At 38.9% G+C, this 20,386-nt stretch overlaps 1 protein-coding gene and 1 long non-coding RNA gene across 2 annotated transcripts in view; one reads left to right on the forward strand and one right to left on the reverse strand.

The window, feature by feature from the left end:
- Positions 1–16,170, reverse strand: part of LOC148420102 (uncharacterized) — a 40,911-nt gene extending 24,741 nt beyond the window's left edge. The window contains exon 1 of the long non-coding RNA XR_015866459.1: positions 15,807–16,170. This is a non-coding gene — a long non-coding RNA (uncharacterized LOC148420102). The remainder of the gene's footprint in view (positions 1–15,806) is intronic.
- Positions 1–20,023, forward strand: part of b3gat2 (beta-1,3-glucuronyltransferase 2 (glucuronosyltransferase S)) — a 37,792-nt gene extending 17,769 nt beyond the window's left edge. The window contains exons 2-4 of the mRNA XM_088422063.1: positions 294–438; positions 9,221–9,369; positions 18,348–20,023. Coding sequence (XP_088278189.1) covers positions 294–438; positions 9,221–9,369; positions 18,348–18,434 — 381 coding nt within the window. The 3' untranslated portion in view covers positions 18,435–20,023. The remainder of the gene's footprint in view (positions 1–293; positions 439–9,220; positions 9,370–18,347) is intronic.
- The last annotated feature ends 363 nt before the right edge of the window (positions 20,024–20,386 follow it).

Below are 20,386 nucleotides of genomic sequence, written 5' to 3' on the forward strand. Positions count from 1 at the left end.
AGGTAGCCTGAGCTTTGTATGGACTGCCTATATTTACATATACACTGTATATGTCCATCCATCCATTTGCGCTTATCCTCACTTGGGTCGGCGTCTCCAGAATGGTGGCGAGGGGGGACACCCTGGACTGGTTGCCAGCCAATCACAGGGCATAAACAAACAACCATTGACACTCAAAGTCACACATATGTGTTTAAAAAACCTTACCTTGCTAGTTGAACACAATATTCACAAACACGTACTGTACTCTGACTTGTAATGCTAAAACTCTTTTTTTTTTTTTTTTCTTACAGATGCGGGACACTCGAGTTGTGTCTGTGTGGCCAGTAGGGTTTGTGGGTGGCAAAGCATATGAGCGCCCGCTAGTCTCAGCAGGCAAAGTTGTGGGCTGGTATACTGGCTGGAGACCAGACCGTACCTTTGCCATCGACATGGCAGGTAAGACACAATTGATCCAAAACATGCTATTTATGGTTATTAAACAATATTTGTGGTGTTAATTGTACTTTGCCCCAAATTGAAAGCTTCGTGACTAAAAGCATTCTTGACTGAAAGCATTTGGATTTATAGTCACCTGTAATATGGGTGGACCAATGCAATCCATGTTATATTAGCATAGCACAACCATCTGTTACCTTTCAGAGTTGTGTATAGTGCTCGCACACACTAAAATAAACAAGATTTCTATTTACATACTGTTAATTTGCTGGACTTGTTTAGCTTGAAATTATAATAATTGAATGAATTGAAGTGGGTGCCTAACAGACATGCGCTGATGACTCAATCATCAGTGAGTGAAAACTAATACTTGATGCAAAAAAAATTATTCAGTCTGTTTGTCTTCTGCCACAACATCATTTTGAAACCATTAATCAAAGTGAAGTTTTTCTTCAATGCATCGTATTTCTAACTAATTTAATCTCAATCAGCTTGTTATGATTACTGCAGTCAATCTGTATTGACTTTATCCATCTATTTTCATGAGTCGATTATCCTCGCTAGGGTTGCTGGCTTGCTGGCGCCTATCGTAGCAATCATCAGGCAGTGGGCGATCTGGTTGCCAGACAATCATAGGGCATACCGAGACTCACATTCAGAAACACACCTAAGGGCAATTTGGAGAGCCCAATTTAAGGATTCAAGAGTTTTATTGTCATATGCATAGTAATACCACACAATAAAATTCTTATTCTGTTCACTCTCCCGAGCAGACTACATTCCATAATCGAGCAAATAATAAAGTAGGCTATAAAACAAAAACAAAACAAAACGAAAAAACATTAATAGAGCAATAAGGGCAGTAATAATGAACCACTAATAAATGAATAAATTTACGTTCTGAGAATATTATGGTGTAGATGAAGTGGAAGAAACTGCATACACATGATGATATGTGCAAAATATCATGTAGTGCAAAATAATATGTATTTATTAGCTATCCTGCACTGTGCAGGGTTTGTAAATGCGTGAGGGATTTGTTCAGAATCCCGATGGCCTGTGGGGAGAAGCTGTTTTCATCTACTGTGCATGTTTTTGGAGTTGTTGGAGGAAACCAGAGTACTCTGAGAAAATCCACACGGGTACAGGTATAACATAAAAACTCCGCACAGAAAGGCCACATCTGAAATTGAACGCGGGACCTCTGAATTGTTAGGCGGATGTACTAATTAACCTTCCACCGTGCAATACTAATAATATAACAAAAATAGTTATATTGATTCCTATGGAAGAAATGCTTTAAAATCAGAGTAGAAGTAGAATAAGTCTGTGAATAAATCACATTCCATTTACAGCTTGTACTGTACCTCACCATAAAAAGCAACATTTCACCCACACGTTTACTTTGTCGGTAAAGAACAAAAGCGTAATTAGTGTTGATTGCATGAATGCTTTCAAAACACATGTGTCCGCAGAATTGACTGCATTGAGGCCGACCACACATACACTCACATTATGTCAAATGCGCACGCCTGCCCCCGGGATTAGTGTTAATTAAACCTTCATAACAGGAGCGAGCATCTCTTTTTTTATTCCACTTCCTTTCTCATCCACAACCTTCAATGCTAGTGTGCTTGTTTCTTTTGCCTAATCTCCTCTCAGACTCTCGCATACAGCGTTGTTAAAAAATAATCCCCTCTCTCAAATTCTCACAATTTCCCCACTTCTTCCCCTCAATTCTTCAGCAAGTCATCCAGGTCCTGTAGGAGCATATATCACAGTTCATTTGAGTCCTAAAGCTTCAGGAATGTCTTTTTAATGCTTTCTAGACTGATAGATGCCAGCCGTTGGCAGCTATACCTGCTAACGAGAATGTTGACATCTAGTGATACGTATGAGACATGAGGTGCATTCAAATGCATTCAGGCATTTCAAACTCAAGAAGACTAGAATCGATCTTATTGGAATAGAATACATGTATTATCTATTATAAACGTATTAATTAATTAATTAACTTAATTCCGCTGTTAGGTAATGGTGAGTTTACCTGCCAACAAGGGAAGTACCAGCACTAATACACCCCCCTCCCCCCCTCAATTAAAGCAGGCTGTGTTATGTTTCTGATTAGGAAAAAAAAAAAATCCTCATTTGAAAATGACATATTGTGTTTGCTTGGGTTATCTTTGTCGGATGTATCTTCTTTTAATCTCAAAGGGTTAGCGTTAGGGTTTTCGCAGCACTGTGCAAACACACACAATCTAATTATCATCTTTAGTACGATATTCACTACTGTAGCAGCATTAGAGGCCATTTTTTTGCATAAAATTGTGTAAGAACAACAAAGGAAAGCTGAACCAGTGGACCAAACTTTATTCACTTTTAAATGGTTATTCATAAGATTTACAAAGGGGTGACTGTAGACCCCTGAGTGGGTGCCAGTGCTCGTCCTAATTGTTTTCTGCTGCACAGTGCAGCATTGTTATCACAACACTAAAGCTGCACATCAACAATGTGACCTCTTTGAGATGTGCACAAAGGAGCCTGGACCATGTGTGTTCATGCATGTGTATATATAATGCATATGCACACACGCCTGCACACTCAATTTCATCATGGAGCTTTTCAGAAAGACACGCCTTTCAGAGCATGAATTGATGCGTGCAGACTTGTGTACATGTTCCAAAGAACCGACAGGCGTGCGATTGTCTAAGCGCGCATCGGAGCGGCATCTCTGCAAATCGGGGTAGCGGGGCACCTGTGCGCACAAGGGTATACAGCAAAACACATACAAACACAAAATGCTGGCGCAGAGATGGGGGCGCTTTTGCTGAAGTGACGCTCGCTGCTGAGAAGGGCGACATGAAAGCGTTTAACCCGCAGTGACCTTGGCGGTTAGATGCTGCTGCTCCCGAGGCAGTCAGATGCGAGGAAGATGGAGACTTTCAGCAGAAGTTACAACATCCTCTCACACATAAAAGCACTAGTATAGCCAAGATATGGGATACACTACTGAAGCTTAGTTTATGTGGGGTGTAGTAAAACACGCCTACTTTTGTGTCCTTCTCACCTTTTTTGTCACTGCTTAAGATATAAGCCGAAAGCAATTGTCTACAAACGTCATAAATTCTTGCCTCATATTAAAGGAGGAATGACAGTATATTTATTTCAAAAAGTCTAAAGTGAAAAGATGTTGGAATTCTAGAGACTCGCTGACTATTAATCTAGACTTGATCAATTTGGAGAATATTTTGTGATAAAAGACAATTGACCTAGATTCTTCCTGTTTCACAAATCAATATTCCCCATTGAAATGAATTGAAATGCGATTAATCTATTCCACCCCTATAAAACATTTAATTAAGTCATCAGTGAATAAAGCTAGGACTTTAATGCAACAAATATAAATATAAAACATGATTGACTCAAAGACTCAATTTGTTCATATTTAAAATGTCGTTTCTAAGTAATATTTTCTTGAAATGAAACAAAAACTTTTTAGAATACAATACCTTTAAAGATGAGCGATAAATCTTGTTTTAGTGCTGCAGATTACAATTTATATCCATGGCGATTTCATGTTTCACATGGTATACTCTGCACCGGAGGCGGAGGTATATAGTAGCCACCCATTGTTACTCTCTGGCCACACCCCCTGGCCCACCTGTTTTGTGATTTTGCTGCCATTTGTACGTGCATGCAAAATTCTTAGACTCATTAATACCTGACAGTTATTTATACTACCTGCATATTTACATAACATATTTGATGAAACACAATGTGCATCCCATCCTGGTTACCCCATAGAAAAATTCTGGGTACTCCCCTGTCCTACAAATATCTTACACTGCACACAGTGCACAATAGCTTATATAATCATCATCACAACAACAATGATAATAATAATAATAATAATCTCCACTTCCATGCTGCATACGTGTTGATCTTCAATAGTGTTTTGTCAAACAGTGATTGTTCCAATAGGTCCACTGCTGAGGCCCACAAAAAATAGAGCCAACAAAAGAAATAACATAGATCATCCTGCATGACTTCCCTTGAGATTGTATATGCAGTGTTGCAGTACAGTGACAGTGAAAGGCCTGTCCTCTGCGCTCGGCCAGTTTTACTAGTATTGACTTTCCATGACCACTATTTAATTAAACTTTCCAAAGCAATTTCAAAGGTGAATACATTCTCCATTATTGGAAACGGAGCACAGCAACATACATTACTCACTTAAAGTTTGGGATGTCTGAGTTTTGGTTCTAATATCAGGATTTAAATAAAATGACATTCACAAGTGAACTTATTCAACCTTTTGTTTCCATTTCATTTCATTTTTCATTTCATTTGTTTTTAGTCGATAAGCTTCAACCAGAGTAACCCAAATAATATGGATTTGTTTACCCTTTATTTACCTTAAATTTGCCAGAATACACGAATGCAAATTTCTTCACCTCACAAAAGAAAAAAAAGAAATACAAGCAGATAAACAGATAAAAAACAATTTTGTTGTTCCACCCAGGAACATTCTTTTCTTTTCGCTAACTTTTACGTTACTATGGCCCCACTCTAAATGGTTTGTGGTCCTATTTCGCGAAGTGGAGAGCTTTTTAGGTGTCGCGCACAAAGTATACTTAACCTAGCAATTATATTTTTCTTGCCTTTGCATCTCTGACGAACTGAAAGTAATGGTCGTATGTCCATTTTGGGTACATATTGTCCACATTCAACCTGCCATTTCACCTCAGCTGTACTGTAGTAAATCAGCAAGTAAACATTTTGCTCTGGAATTTTCTCCTCAGATCTCGCTGTGTTTTTGGCGAATTTGAGGGGGAAAAAAACTCCACTTTCAGGCTACTATTACCGTATTTTCCGCACTATAAGGCACACCTAAAAGCCTTATTTTTTTTAAAAAGGTGATGTATACCTTATAATCAGGTGCACCTTATATATGAATCAATATTGAGATTCGTAGATGGACACTGAAGTGATAAAGTAAGCTTTACCTATTTCTTTTGTGTGTTTACAGTTGAACAAGATTGCTCATATTGACATTGAGTTATTATGCTATTGAAAGTTTAGAGTTATTATTTGAGTTATTAATGTTATTACTTTAAGTATTACTATATTGTGATTGAAAAAGTTTTAAAATATGTCATTAATTGAGGGTGCACCTTATATAAATAAAGGTTTAAAAAAATGTCATTAATTGGGCGTGCGCCTTATAATCCGGTGCACTTTATAGCGCGGAATATACGGTACTATTTTTGTGTGTGAAATATATTACATTACCACGTTACAGTAAAAAGTGATGTTGATTACAATTCTTTTGTGATGCATTACTCCCAACACTGTTCATTATGCTTTTCACATGTTCACATCATGAGAGCATAATGATTCCTAAAAAGTGTTCCACGCCATTACAAGGCCTCAAACAGTCGTTGCAAAATGGCTTTCTGTAAATTGCTGTCAGACTTTTCACAATGTGAATGCGTAGGCAACAACCAAATGTACAGTGTGGGGACAGACCGCTGACCTGGCTTCTAACTGAGAAAACGTACCCCATGGGGGGATAGCAAACTAAAAGTATTTGCATGGCCACAGTTTCTCTCTGTGAGATGCATGCTGACACATATCTCAGAGGACTGCTGTCTGTGAGCCCTGCGTTTCATTAATTCAACATCGCTGCAGTCAACAACATTCCGCTCAGACAGGAGGAGAGGGAAATGAGAGCTGGTCAGGATGCTAAATTACTCAAGGTGAATTCCCCTACTAAAGCCTTGATTGCCAAGGTGTGCTATCCGCTAACAATTTGCATAAACAAATATTCAGACAATATGGATAGACCTTGCATGAAGACTGCAGAGGGTTCTGAAAAAGATCTGATCCCTGTTAGCCATTCTTTTCGACGGAGAGCATCCGCATGTTCATTTGTCACGTTGGCATTTGTGTCCATGTCATTATCACCTTTATGAAAATGTTATTTTCATTAACATTAATTAATTAATACATGCCCTTCATCCTTTACTGGTAATTAGTAACTGATGTCAGACACCATGGCCTTCAAATAACACAGAGGTTACTGATGAGGTGAAATCAAAAGAGAATTTTGAACATTGTGATTTTTTTTTCATTGCTCATCGCATTCTTGTTGCGGCTCTTTGCCTCTTTGTAAGGAGGCACTCATGTCATGAGACAGGCCATCATTCTGTGTTTTCCAAAAAATCCACAAGTCTGATTTTTTTTTTTTTTTTTTAGAATAGTTTTAATTTTACTGGTTTGCTGGTTTCAAATTGAGTAGAATTTGTGGAAATATGAAAAGACAGACAGGTATGATGGCATGTATCCATGACAACAAAATGTAACATGCTCAAAATGTGTGGGCTATGCAAAGTCGCTACACTAACTAACCAAAGTGACTGCCACTGAAGGTCTTTTTTGTTTCAATTCTAAGCATTAAGAGAGTTCAAGGTTTGTATGCTAGTTGCTTGGATATTGAATTTGATTCCAACAGAAGCCAGAGTAAATGCTTGTATATTTCAGTGCCTGTCAAAAAAAGCTACAAATTTTGTGCCTGCATGAAAACTGTTTCTGCTGAGTCAAGCATCAACATTAATGTTCCCGTACCTCAAAACAATGTACTGCACTACAATGTCACAATCATCTGGATAAGGATGGATGGATGGATGGATGGATGGATGGATGGATGGCAACCAACCAATGGTGGTCCCAAAGAGAGCCAGGATTCAAACCAAAGACAGAATAATGAGAAAGACATGGTAATTCTGCCATCATGCAGCATTTAATTCAATATTCAGAGATATAATGAACACAGTTTGAGCAAAACAAAACAAAAAAAAACAGCAGTAGTAAATTAAGTGCAAGATAAGCTTGATGTGCAGCCACGGATGACAACTCTCTGGAGTAGCGTCAACTCCCCAAATGCGAAACAAGCAATAAACAAGTTGAACTCACTGAGCTGTGGGCCAATTAGCTGCATTAGTCAGCTTTCATTGAGGTCTGATGATCACAGATTTTTATAAGTTAAAAACAACTAGAGGCAGTCAGATATCCAGAGGCCTGAGCCTTGAATTTTAAGAGCTTGTGTCAATAAAAATGACTTAATATGCTCATAAAACTCCTGGCAAACACAGACTAACTACAGGCTGAGGTAGAGAGAATATTATCATCGTCCAAGCAGAAGGTAACTGTGCTCCTCAATGATGTCCATTCCTAACGCTTTCAGTGCGAAGCGTTATTGGAGATAGAAACCTCTAGAGGGCTGCAGCGTAAGATCGTCGTCAAAAGACGTATGTGTGTTTCACCATTCGCATCCGTGTTTGAGTACGACTCTCGCGAGACATGCGTGTTTAACCACTTGTATGAGTACGACCCTCGCGAGACACGACTTCACGGCTTTGCGTGAATCTCTCCTTTGGATTCATGAGTCTGATCCCTTGCATGGATGGATCTGAGCCTTTGGGTTTGAATTGAATATGCAAATTGAGATGACGTTTCGCCAAGCTCCCATAGGCAAAGTCAGTCGATCTGTGAGTCTGTCGCGCCGCGCATGCGTAGAGCAGAAAAAATGGCCGAATTGAACGCGAACTGAACGCCTAACAGAAGCTTTCAATGGCTCTTCAGGCTTCAATCTTACGGTTAATGTATGCACATTTTATTCATGGTAAAATGAAGGTTTTTGGGCCATTTGTGGCCATTTAGGGCACTTTTTTGTATAATATGGTAATTTCATGAAGCTTCTGTAACAGCTGATGACCTCTGCTGGCAGAACTAAGCACTGCAGTTGATTTGAACGCTGAAGTGGAATCCTATTACGAAACAAAGATTCATTGATTACAAATAAGGATATATTTTTTTTATTCACTTATTTATTGCTGTGGTTATGTGGCAGTTAATCCCTTACCTATTTATAATTTACATCAATGATTTTCACACAATATATGGATTTGGAGTCACAGGTCTTGGGCCTGTCAGTTGAATTTTATAAAATAATGTGACATCCAGGTCAACTCTTTGCATTGGACTTGCATTGCTCACTTAATCACTGATTACAAAAATTAAGATTAGCTTTTGTTTTTGACTTTTTTTGTCAAAGTCAAAGTCAAAGTTTGCTTTATTGTCAATTCTACCACATGTGCAAGGACAGACAGAGAATTGAAATTACGTGACTCTCTAACTTCAGTGGCAAGTAAAAATGACGGACGATTAACAAGTCAGGCCCTAATTTAACGTAATTTAACAATGATCAAATATCAATGATCAAATTTGCTGCAGCTTATTTAATGACGTGTTTTTCTAACAGAAGTAAATGTGTTTTTGGTGAACATTCCTTCGCGACATTTTTGTATCAGAGTACTTTATAGTTCCAGACTTGAAAAAGCAAATCATCATCAGAGCCCCCCCACACACACATGCATTTTAATAAACTTTTAACCAGACTGATTAAATTATGTTGCAGACAGTCCGTTATAAATCTCTATTAAAGCTCCCTTCTGCATTGTCACCAGTCTTCTGAAGCTTCCCAACGCGTTCCATCTCCATAATGCAATTACTGCAGTGGAATTGCACACCCCTGTGCTAAATTAATTTCTTATCAGCCATATCATAGTCATTAGATACATGAATGCGTGCTATCATCATTACCTGGTGAGATTATAATAGCCTCATAATAGGCTTTTAATGCATGCTGGCTAACCCCTTCACACCTCCCTCTGTCCTTATTGCACCTTGTCTCCCACTCTCCCCTTTCTCTTTCCCACAGGTTTCGCTGTGAACCTCCAAGTGATTCTAGCGAATCCCAGGGCACAGTTCAAGAGGCGAGGCGCCCAACCAGGAATGCAGGAGACTGACTTCCTCAAGCAGATCACCAAGGTGACTGAGTTGGAGCCAAAGGCCAACAACTGCACTCGGGTTAGTATGAAGGGAGAGTGAATGGAAATGCACACAGCCGTAATGCAATGCCATCTTGACATGTGCTGGTATAATCTGCTTGCCTGCACCTCGGTGAGATTCGAGATTCAAGAGTTTTATTGTCATATGCATAGCAATACCGCACAATGAAATTCTTACTCTGTTCACTTCCCCAAGCGAACTGCATTCCACAATCGAGCAAATAACAAGATAAGCAATAAAATAAAACAGCAACAACATAAATAGAGCAATAAGGGCAATAATACTGAAGCACTATTAAATGAAAATACTTACATTCTGAGAAAATGACGGAGTAGATTGAGTGGAAGAAAGTGTATACATATGAGGAAGCAAAATACAATGTATTTAGCAGATTTCCTGCACTGTACAGGGTTGTAAAGTGCATGTGTTCTTGTGGTAAGAGGCAGATAAGTGCATGAGGGATTTATTGAGAATCCGAATGACCTGCGGGTAGAAGCTGTTTGCTAGCCTGGCAGTCCTGGCCCTCGGGCTTCTGTAGCATCAACCTGATGGCAGCAGTTCAAACAGATCGTTTTGTGGGTGTGTCTTGTCCTTGATGATGTTGAGTGTCCTCCGCAGAACTCTGGTGTGGTAAATGTCCTGCGGTGAGGGGAAGGCTTCTCCACAGATGCGCTGTGAGGTCTTGATCACACGCTGGAAAGCCTTCCTGTCTTGTGCTTACAGTTGCCGTACCAGACTGTGATGGAGGTGGAGAGGATACTTTGGATTGTACATCTGTTGTTGTTGAGAATCTTTTCTGGCACGCCAAATTTCTTGTCTCCACAGAAAGTACAGTCTCTTGTTAGGATTTCTTGACGATCTGTCGAGTGTTGTGGGACCAGGTGAGAGCCTCACTGAGGATTCATCCAAATCCTGTGACACTACTTTGCACCAATAGTTAGACGTGGTTCCAACAGGTGCAAAATTTAGTCTAGCTTCAGACAGCAAATTGCTAGGTGTGCCAAGTGCGTGTCAAAGAAAGAAGGCCCAGCTTGGTAAGGACCGAATTTCCAAACAGGAACATTCAGCCTTGCGTTGCCACGGAAATCCGGGTATGCCCGTTTTTATGCCTGAGCACAGCTGCACAGACATTGTAAAAAAAAAATACATTGTAAAATTTGCTCCCATTGTGGCTATGACAGAGTCCCCTTCGCCCTTCACTCAGGTGAGGCTGAGGTGATTTTGCACACACTCATTAGTACAACCCCAGGAATGATTTAATTTTAGCTTCCTTCTTATATCTTCTTGTTGAAACTAAAGTTCTATTTAGTTTAGAAGACAAATAGTTACACAGCACATTCAATTATACTCAGTGTTGAGACATTCGGGACTCTATCTATCTATCTATCTATCTATCTATCTATCTATCTATCTATCTGTCTGTCTGTCTGTCTGTCTGTCTGTCTGTCTGTCTGTCTGTCTGTCTGTCTGTCTGTCTGTCTGTCTGTCATTCTGTCTGCCTGCCTGCCTGTCTTTTGTTGGTCGGTCTATGTCTGTCACGCTCCTCATCTAGCTAGCTAGCTAGCTATCTGTCTGTCTGTCGGTCTGGTCTATCTGTCTACCTGCTTGTCCGCTGGTCCGTTCGTCTGTCCGTCCACCCAACCCGACATCTACCTACCTACCTGGCTGTCTGACTTGCTAGCTATCTAAACCCAATCAACTTTTGTTGGAATGTGGGAGGAAGCTATAATACCGGGAGAAAACCGACGCAAGAATAAGGAGGACTTATAGCTACTTAGCTGGCCGTCTGAAACAAAACATCACAATGCCTGAGGTTTGTGTGTGTTTGTGTGCATGAGTGAAAAAGGAATGGCATTAACTCGCAATGGCTATTCTCTCCCCACAACTGTATTGACAGCATGAGTCATAGTTAAAGCCGGTGGCTTGCTCTAAACCCAGACGTACATAGCTTGAATAGACTAGAAACGGTTTTATGTGACGCAGTCAATTGTAGTTCTCTGCTTAGACAGCTTAGATCGATGCTGCTCATCTTAAATCACCACAGCCCCTTTTGGCACTTGGTTTTATGAAGCCACTCATCCTCTTGACAACCATCACTGTGGTGCCTTCAAAGACCCGCTGAGAAATGGATTCTATTACCTGCTTTCAAGGGAATCATCAACTAAAAGTATTGCAGTCCGCTGTTTCCAGACTAAACGGGTTGTATTTATTTGTCTATCTCGTATTGTTTTGGCATTCCTGATATTTATTACTGAGCAGAAAATGACTTTCAGTTAAAAAATCCAATTTCCTTGCATGTTTGCAACTACTCCTCACTTCATTTTTCGTATGAATTTGCATTCCTTGTATTTAATAAACAGTAATTATTCTTAAATCAATCATTATTAAAATATTAAACTAAAAATTAAAAAAATAAATCAAAATTAAATACTCATGTGGTATTTTGTTGTGTATTTATGTATTTATTTTTTCATTTAGCCTTTAAAGTTTTAGCAGTCACGTTAACAGAGGATTTTCAGAAAAAAGGAATCAAGATGACATGTACTGTATGTTGTCATGCAGGATCGAAAAAAAAAAGCAACTAATGATAAAATAACAATAATAATAAAAGAAAAAAAAGAAAATGAGCATTTTTGATTATTGTACTGTCTTGTATTACGGTACTTTTACACAGTATTTTGGGCCTTCAAAAGACATTATAGTGACAAACTTATTCAGAATTCAATTTATGTTTTGATTATGGTGGCATTTAAAATGAACATTCAAGTTCACATCGCTCAACTTAGTTATTAAATTATTTAAAAAAAAAGGGGGAAACAGCTTGAGTTTTAGAGGCCATACTCATAATTGATACATTGTTGTAAAATGTTGCAGCTACCAGAAAGTAGAAATGCATTTTTATTTCTGGCTTTGACTACATTCCTAACCATGTGATGATATCATCTTCTCGACGCTGGCCTCTCATTCCCACATTCTGTTTGCATAATTTACATTTCCGCTTTTCTCCGTGCATTTTGTGCCGATTGAAACATAATGGAATTCTTTGTGATCTGCTTTTGCATTAATGTGTGCATGGACTATAGAATTGCTGAGAAGCGAAGGTCAAAGAAGCACCAATTTCATGTTGCTTCCGGTGAAGTCATGATAGGCATTGAATAATACCGTATACGAGTGCTTTCAAGAATGTTGAAACATTTAAACCCTCTGGCCATTTTCTGTCCGACGTAAAAAAAAAAATAACGCAACATTCGTTTTATTTCATGCAGTGACGAAAAGATCACAAAGTACTTTTTGTTATACGGCGAATGATTGTTTGCGCGTGTGGCACTGCAGTATGTCCCTGGAGGATTCTTGGTTAATGTCTCCTGTAGGGAAGAGGATAAATATTCAGACCTGCTGGCTCATCATTTACAGCCGAGTGCTGCTGCAGCTGCTGCTGACAGCTCTGTGTTGAAACTATCGCTACGATTATCAGCCCCATTACCTTTAATGGGGCTGATATGAATGCTGGCCTTTAACAGGCTGTGACATCATCAGTCATTTCAATGGCAGAGCTGAAGTTATGAGATTAATTTGAGAATGAAAATGTATGTCACCAAGTGACATGATTACTTAGTAAAGGTTTTATCCAGTCACAATATGACACCGCTCAGTTCAATAATTAGCCTTAGCTTGTGTTCAGTCGGACATATCCTGCTTGTTCTTGTCAAATGGGTCGTGTTACTCAGTGTAATTTGGTAGCGGGGTTCAGCTGCAGATTGTTGAAGCTTTGGGCACAACAGTAGGAATGTTTTTTTTTGTTTTTTTCTGTGATGTGTCAGCTAGTTATGTCATGCTAGTGTGAATGTCTGGAAGCCTTTTTGATTTAGTTGTTAAAAAATTGAAAAAGTGTAAGGGTTGACATTATATGCTGACTTTTGTTTTTATCTATAATAATGTGGAGATTTGTTCCAAAAGAGATTACTATTTGGAGTAAGGCTTTTTTTAATAGACGTATGGAAAAACAACAAAAGAAAAATAAAGGCTGCATCATAATAGCCATTTTTTTTTAAAGTGACCATGTTTAGTTAGCGGGCAGCTCAGTGGCACAGTGGTTGCATGTCCGCCTCACAGTTGAGAGACCCGAGGTCAAATCCACCTCGCTCCGGCCTTCCGGCGTGGAGTTTGCGTGTTCTCCCCGTGCCCACGCGGGTTCCCTTCACTTCCTCCCACATTCTAAAAACATGCACGGCAGGTGTATTGGACATACCAAATTGTCTTTAAGTGTAACTTGGTGCGTGAAGGGTTGTTCGTCTGCGTGCCCTGCAATTGGCTAGCAACCAGTTCAGGGTGTCTCCTGCCTACTGCCCGAAGTTAGCTGGGATAGGTACCAGTAAACCTGCGACCCTTTTGAGCTTAAGTGGCTATAGAAAATGGGTGGATGAATGTATAGTTGGCAGTTCATTCTACATTTTTGATTTTAAAGAAAACAAGTAGTCAGACTTTTAACGTTCAACTAGTGTGTTTTTATTTTGAGGAGGGGGATGACCATGTATAGTGAGGTGTCTTTTTTGTTGACAAAATGACCATAAAAGGCAATATTTTCTTGGATCTATCATAGCTGTGTTTTTATTTTTCCCTTAAAGTAGTCTTTAATCTTTTATGATAAAAACACTATATATGGTAAGGTATTTTCTTTGAATAAAAAAGTCAGTGTATATTAAGGCAATTAAAAAAACAACAACAACCATGTACAGTAAGCATTTTACATATTGTTTTAAGTTTTTTTTTTAATAAGGAAACAGTCGTTTTTAGGCCATTTTTAAACACTAAACCACTTTTTTTATTCAAATGACAATGTATGGTAAAGTGCTTTTTTAAAAAAGACAATGTATGGTAATATACACAGTGTTGTAAGATATTTAAAAAAAAAACATAGTATTGTAAGGCATTTCTAATTGTAGTCTTAATTTGAGCAGGGAAGAACTGTAGTTAAACCTGTTTTGATCCAAAATTTCAAAATTTCAGTTCAGTCGTGGCATAAATAAATGCTTTGCAGGGAATTGATAGTGATATATGTGTAATCCCCCTTTAGTTGTTGCTGTTGGAAAGATCTTCTTTATTAGGGAGCGCAGTAATCATGGTTTGCTTCCATCCTCTAAGGCTAGTTTCATTGAACCAAACATGGCTGCAGATCCATAGTACTTGTTGTGAAAGCAAGCTTTTTAGCTGCAGTGCTGAGCTTTTATTCCTAAAGCTTTACATCAAGGGTCCCCAACCTTTTTATCTCCGCGGACCAGTCAACGCTTTTTATTGTGTAGGAGGAGGGCGAATGGCAAATATATAAAGTGCATATAAAATATGAGCTCGCCATTAACGACAAACTAATGGGAACCCTCGGCTTGCTTGAGTCTTGAAAAACCTTTTGAGGCTGCTGCCTCAAAATGAACAAAAATGTACACAAGTTACATTGATTAAATCAAGTATATAACTCCATTACAAAAACGATTCATTTCAATACTAAAGGATAATTAGATGCAAACGAGAACTTATCAAAGCAAAACCTTTGCATAAGCTAACATATACCAAAGGGAAAACCTGGCACAAACGGAAATTCTAACGAGCTAAATGCATACAAGGCGGCAATATGCTGAAGATAATAACAAACATTAGCTAGCATGATAGCCACAGTCACAAGTTGTGGATCAATAAAAAAACTAATTTTGGGCATAAATGACAACCGTCTTACAAAGAAAGTACATCTTACAGACAATCATGGGCCAGATTTCACAAAGAGACAGAGCCACACGTGTGTCATTGACAGTGACACCCTCCTTCCTCACAACAAAATGTACACAAAAACACAAAAACACCAAGATCAAGCCAAACAAAGCACAAATGAATGAACTGTTAAAGGATAAATTACACCAGTTCCAAAACATCATTATTTTGGGTGCCGCCCCTGCGGCCCGGTACCAGTTGATCCATGGACTGGTACCGGAGCGCAGACATGCTCTAATGCCGTTTTGTGCAGCTCCAACTGCCGCCTTGAGTCTATGATCAGTTTTTTGGTTTTGTCTGTGTTGAGGTGGACATTGTTGCTGTGACACCAGGCCACCTCTTTCCTGTATGTATTTTAGTCCCTTTTATTACTTAGCTTCACAGAATAATGCATTGTTTATGCTTTATAAAAAAAAACGTTAGTGCATTCCACAATTTAAATACTGTATTAGTATTCAAATTCAAAATCACTTGGCTAGGTTACAGAAATATGTTTGAAAAATAGATGGTTTCGGTGGGGCTACCGTTAGCAGCTAGCCTACGTACATTATTGTGAAGGTGTTTAACATACTGGCTAACATGAATTTTTTATGCTTCATCTTAATTGACGAGAACTATTTATAGTCTATAATTAATACCAATTAGAAATCGGTATTAACGTCAGTAGAAACCAGTGAAAATTAGCGTTAGCTTACCTTGTCCTTACTGCTAGTTGCTACAGGGATCTTGCTGACAGCGTTTCCAAATGCTGGTGAATCCACTTTAGGTGCTGCACTTTAAGTGCACCTAATTATTATAGTCTTTTCTTTATCTCTGACGAACCGAAAGTAGCATTACAGTTATTACATTCCTTACATTACATTACTTTTGTAATGCATTACTTCCAACACTGGTGATGGCAAAAAATAGGAGGACAATGCATTGGTTGTTTTATATTTGGGGAAATTTCCTTTTCATGCTCAAACGTGCGTTTCTGACGGGGAGTAGCCCCGTCTCATCTGTATACCATTAAGGGGAATAAAACACCCAGCTAAAGCTTTTTGTCTCCAAGTCGCCTCAGGGAAGAAGGAACAGTGAGAGTTAAAACACACACACACACACACAAAACCATCAAAGAACATTCAGACATGCCAAATGTGATAAAAAGGACGGAATAATTCAGGTCAACACAAAGGCTTCTCCTAGTACGTGGCTAGGACAGGTGCGCGCACACACATATGCATAGCGTACGTACGCTCAGTCCCCACAGCTCCGGCATAGTTCTTAGATGCAGCATTAGTCTCGTTAAGTATGCAAAGTGGAGCAATTAGTGGCACAGTGGGCAGGAAGTGACATATTCCAAGTGAATAAGCCCACACGCACTTGTGGTATTTTCAGCCTGCTATAAATCAAACCCTTGTGAATCTCAGAGTGCAAAATGTTGCTTTGGAGCCACAAATGTCACACATATCTGAATTATAAGCTAATAAGCTTCAGGCAAAGGATAATTATAAAAAGAGCAAGAACTAGTGGAGTCACTCTTGGCAAATGCTGTGACACTGATTGCAAAGTGTATAAAAAGCTGCGGGAAAGGAAAACAGATAGTAGTAGTACTAGTAATGGGCAAATTTCACAGCAGCACGGTGCAGACCGACTCCCTTTCCTTATTCATTCACTCTCCTAATTATGCATCTGAAAGCCATTTAGAAGTTGGTCTTCGCCAGCTATGAGGTCTGCGGGTTTTGAAGGACAGTGTCTTTTTCTCTTTTGTGACCGATGCTTCCAACATCAAATAATGCTATCAACAGCGATGGTTTCTTAGATAGGTTTCCTACATGATTTGGCCGTATTGATGAAAGTAATGTGGTCCAAAGAGAAACCCGGCGTGCTCAGTGTGGCTGGGTTCATACCAAATTCAGTTTTAGTGGAGATACTGGGTCAGTTTTTTTTTTTACTTGTTTCCATTGTTTACTGTTGCTATTTTGGTGTTATTTGGGTGTATGTAGACATTAGGGCTGAAACGACTCCTCGAGTAATTCAGAAAGCTCCTTTCTAAAAATGCTGGAGGAATTTTGGATACCTGTTTATTAGTGGAAAAAAATGTCAAGCCAATCACAGCAACCATTGTTAATGCTCCGCGTGACCGTTAAAATGGCGAAACGCGATGAGAAACCCAACTTCAAAATTAACCTTAGTTTACCAAATCATTTATGGACAAAAATGCCTTGTTATGCTTTTATCGTGAAGTTCCTAGCAGCTGGACTAGTCTAGCCAAGACAACTAAGACATTATTCTGAAATCCCTTTCGATTGCCATTTCAAAGTGTTAACAAATGACTTATTATGCTGACATTAACATATGACACCGGTTACCTGTGTTTCCTAGTGGCTCAGGCTACATTATAGCTGTCGCAAGCGGCGAACTAGCAGCACTTGAGTTCTTCCTATAGGCCGGCGTGATAAATGGAAATGACTCTGCACACTTTGATTCTGAGTGCCTGACACAATTGCTGTTGCTACTGATGAGTTTTTAACAAACCATGCTGACTCAAATGTGCTTTTTCAATCAGCACCTTGTCACATAGACAAAGATTTATGGAGAGAGATGTCTAAAATCTAATGTCTCTACAGAGGAAAGTAGGGCTGTGCTAAGGACTTTTAAATTTAAGGTATAAATGTATAAAAAAAACTAGTCATTCATAACCAAGCAAATATGTGTTATTTGGTCCATAACGCTATATAGTTTATATCTGATTTTTACTGTAATGGCTGGGGCGTGGGCAACATAACATTTCAGGCAAAAAGTAATCAACTTGCATAGTACTGAGGGGATACAGACCTATCTACTTTTCTTATCTGTAACCTTATGAGACTATATTATGCTTGGATGTTTTATTTTTTTCGTTCAAATTGTTGCCATTGTCTAATTTTGTTTTATTGTTGTTTTTTTTAAATAATTTTAACCAAGAAACTGCCCAAAGATACATGCTTGTGACATATTTCAAAATATTTTGGGCAGGAATTACTGCCACTGCACCTCAACAAAGTCCGTGTGATGAGTCGTCACTTTTTTTTTAAGAAATAGATTTATTTTCTTGTTCATTTACAATTTCTGGTGTTGAGAATTCTGAGGGGATTTTTTTAAAACACCATTTTGAAATATGTTTAAAAAACGTACGACTGTCACCTGTATCCGCATAAATGTTTTGTGTTAGTCGTTGTAACTGAATCGCCGTCTTCTTGCTGTTTTCCCCCCAGGTGCTGGTTTGGCACACACGCACGGAGAAACCATACCTTGGAAATGAGTCTAAACCTCCAAAAGATACGGTGCTCGTTGAGGTGTGAGCTCTGAACGGAAGTGCATTTTCCAACAAAAAGGGGATTCGGGATCCTCAACTTAGCTGGAAGTTTCTGGTCACGTACAGTTCCCTCTCCTCAATGAACGTCAACACAAGGAGGAGGTGCATCAGTCAAGAAGACCTGTCAACATGAATAGTGACACCTGGATGGCACTGAACATTGTCTCTCCATCTATTTTCAGCACCTGAAGGATGCTTTAGGGCTCACAAAGAGACTATAGACGTTCCCAGCAAATCCTGGTCCCAGACTAAACAATACAATGAAAATTCTTTCAAACGTTGTTGTTTTTGTTTGTTTGGATTGTTTTTTTTTGGGGGGGGGGAGGGGCAGTAACTGTTTTTTTTTGTTTGTTTTAAAGGTGATTTTCTTAAAGCATTTAAGGATTACTGTTGGTGTGTAATACTGTGATGTAACACTAAACAAAACGCGGTCTGTTTAAAAGTACTTGCCAACACTGTCTGTCATGATTACTGTAACTTTTTCAGTTAGTGATAGTGAGAAATTGGGTTATGCAGGGATGCACTTTAATTTTCTGAAATTGGTGTGTTGCTTTATGTGTATCAACAGAGAGACAAAACAAGTTTGGGAAGATCAACAAGACCAGAGATTGCCATCAAACAATTGGTAATTAATTGAATCACAACATGTGATTGGACCACTGAATCGGCGTCATTTAGTTTGCAGTCATAAAGTGCCACCAACCAATGATGCTGAATGCAACATTGGAATGTAGGTCGGAGTCAGGACATTATGAAAGAGATCCTCAAATGTCATATGTCCTTTCTTAATCAAGAAGGGAGACCTGAATGTGTGTTCGAGAAATATCAATAAAATAAAATACAAAATACAAACGTTCATACGTATGAATGCCTGATGAAGCAGGCTGAAGGGCGGTATTAAATCGAAAACTTGCATTTGACACAATTACATTCATGTTGGCTGCTGACGTTCACCAGAATACGGTCACAACTACACACAAGCTGTGATCTTTTATATTTCAATATATGAATGTAAATCAAAACGAAACTGATTGTTTTGGAGCTTTATGCTAAGTGAGAATGCTCAGTCCATCCATGCTTCCATCCATCCATTTTATAGAGCCGCTTCTCCTCACTCGGGGTGCAGGCTTGCTGGTGCCTATCCCAGCTGTCTACAGGCAGTAGATGGGGGACACCCTGAACAGGTTGTCAGCCAATCACAGGACACAGAGGGGTGAACAACCCTAACCCTACAACTAAGGAGCATTTAGAGTGTCCATTAAACCTGTCATGCATGTTTTTGGAGTGTGGGAGGAAGCGCCTGGAGAGAATCCACACAGACTCGGGGGGAACATGAAACTCCACGCAGGAAGACCGGAGCGAGGTGGATTTGACTCAGGCTCTGAACTGTGGGGTGGACGTGCTAACCGCTTTTCCACCGAGCCGCTGCTCGGTACATAAAACACAAAACAAATCGTCTGAAGGGTCTCAGCAAGAATTGTGTGTATTCTAGTAGGCTGGTGTGATTTTCACCTGACTTTCTGACTATGTAATGTCTTTACAGTATCCATGAATAAAATGTTTATGTGGTAACAACGTAGTGATACTTAAATTGCAGTAATTGCATTGTTCCCCTCAAAACTTTTTCCACACTCCTATGACATATATATATATATATATATATATATATATATATATATATATATATATATATATATATATATATATATATATATATATATATATATATATATATATATTTATATACACAAACACACACACACACACACACACATATACATATATATATATATATATATATATATATATATATATATATATATATATATATATATATATTCAAAATTGTGAAACCAAGCTTGAAATCATTGGTGTGAATGCCAAGCATCATTTTTGGAGAAAACCGGGCACCGCTCATCACCAGGCCAAGACTATCCC

The sequence above is a fragment of the Hippichthys cyanospilos genome, chromosome 8 (assembly GCF_059441005.1).
Source record: "Hippichthys cyanospilos isolate Australia breed blue-spotted pipefish chromosome 8, RoL_Hcya_1.0, whole genome shotgun sequence".
NCBI classification, from domain to species: Eukaryota; Metazoa; Chordata; class Actinopteri; order Syngnathiformes; family Syngnathidae; genus Hippichthys; species Hippichthys cyanospilos.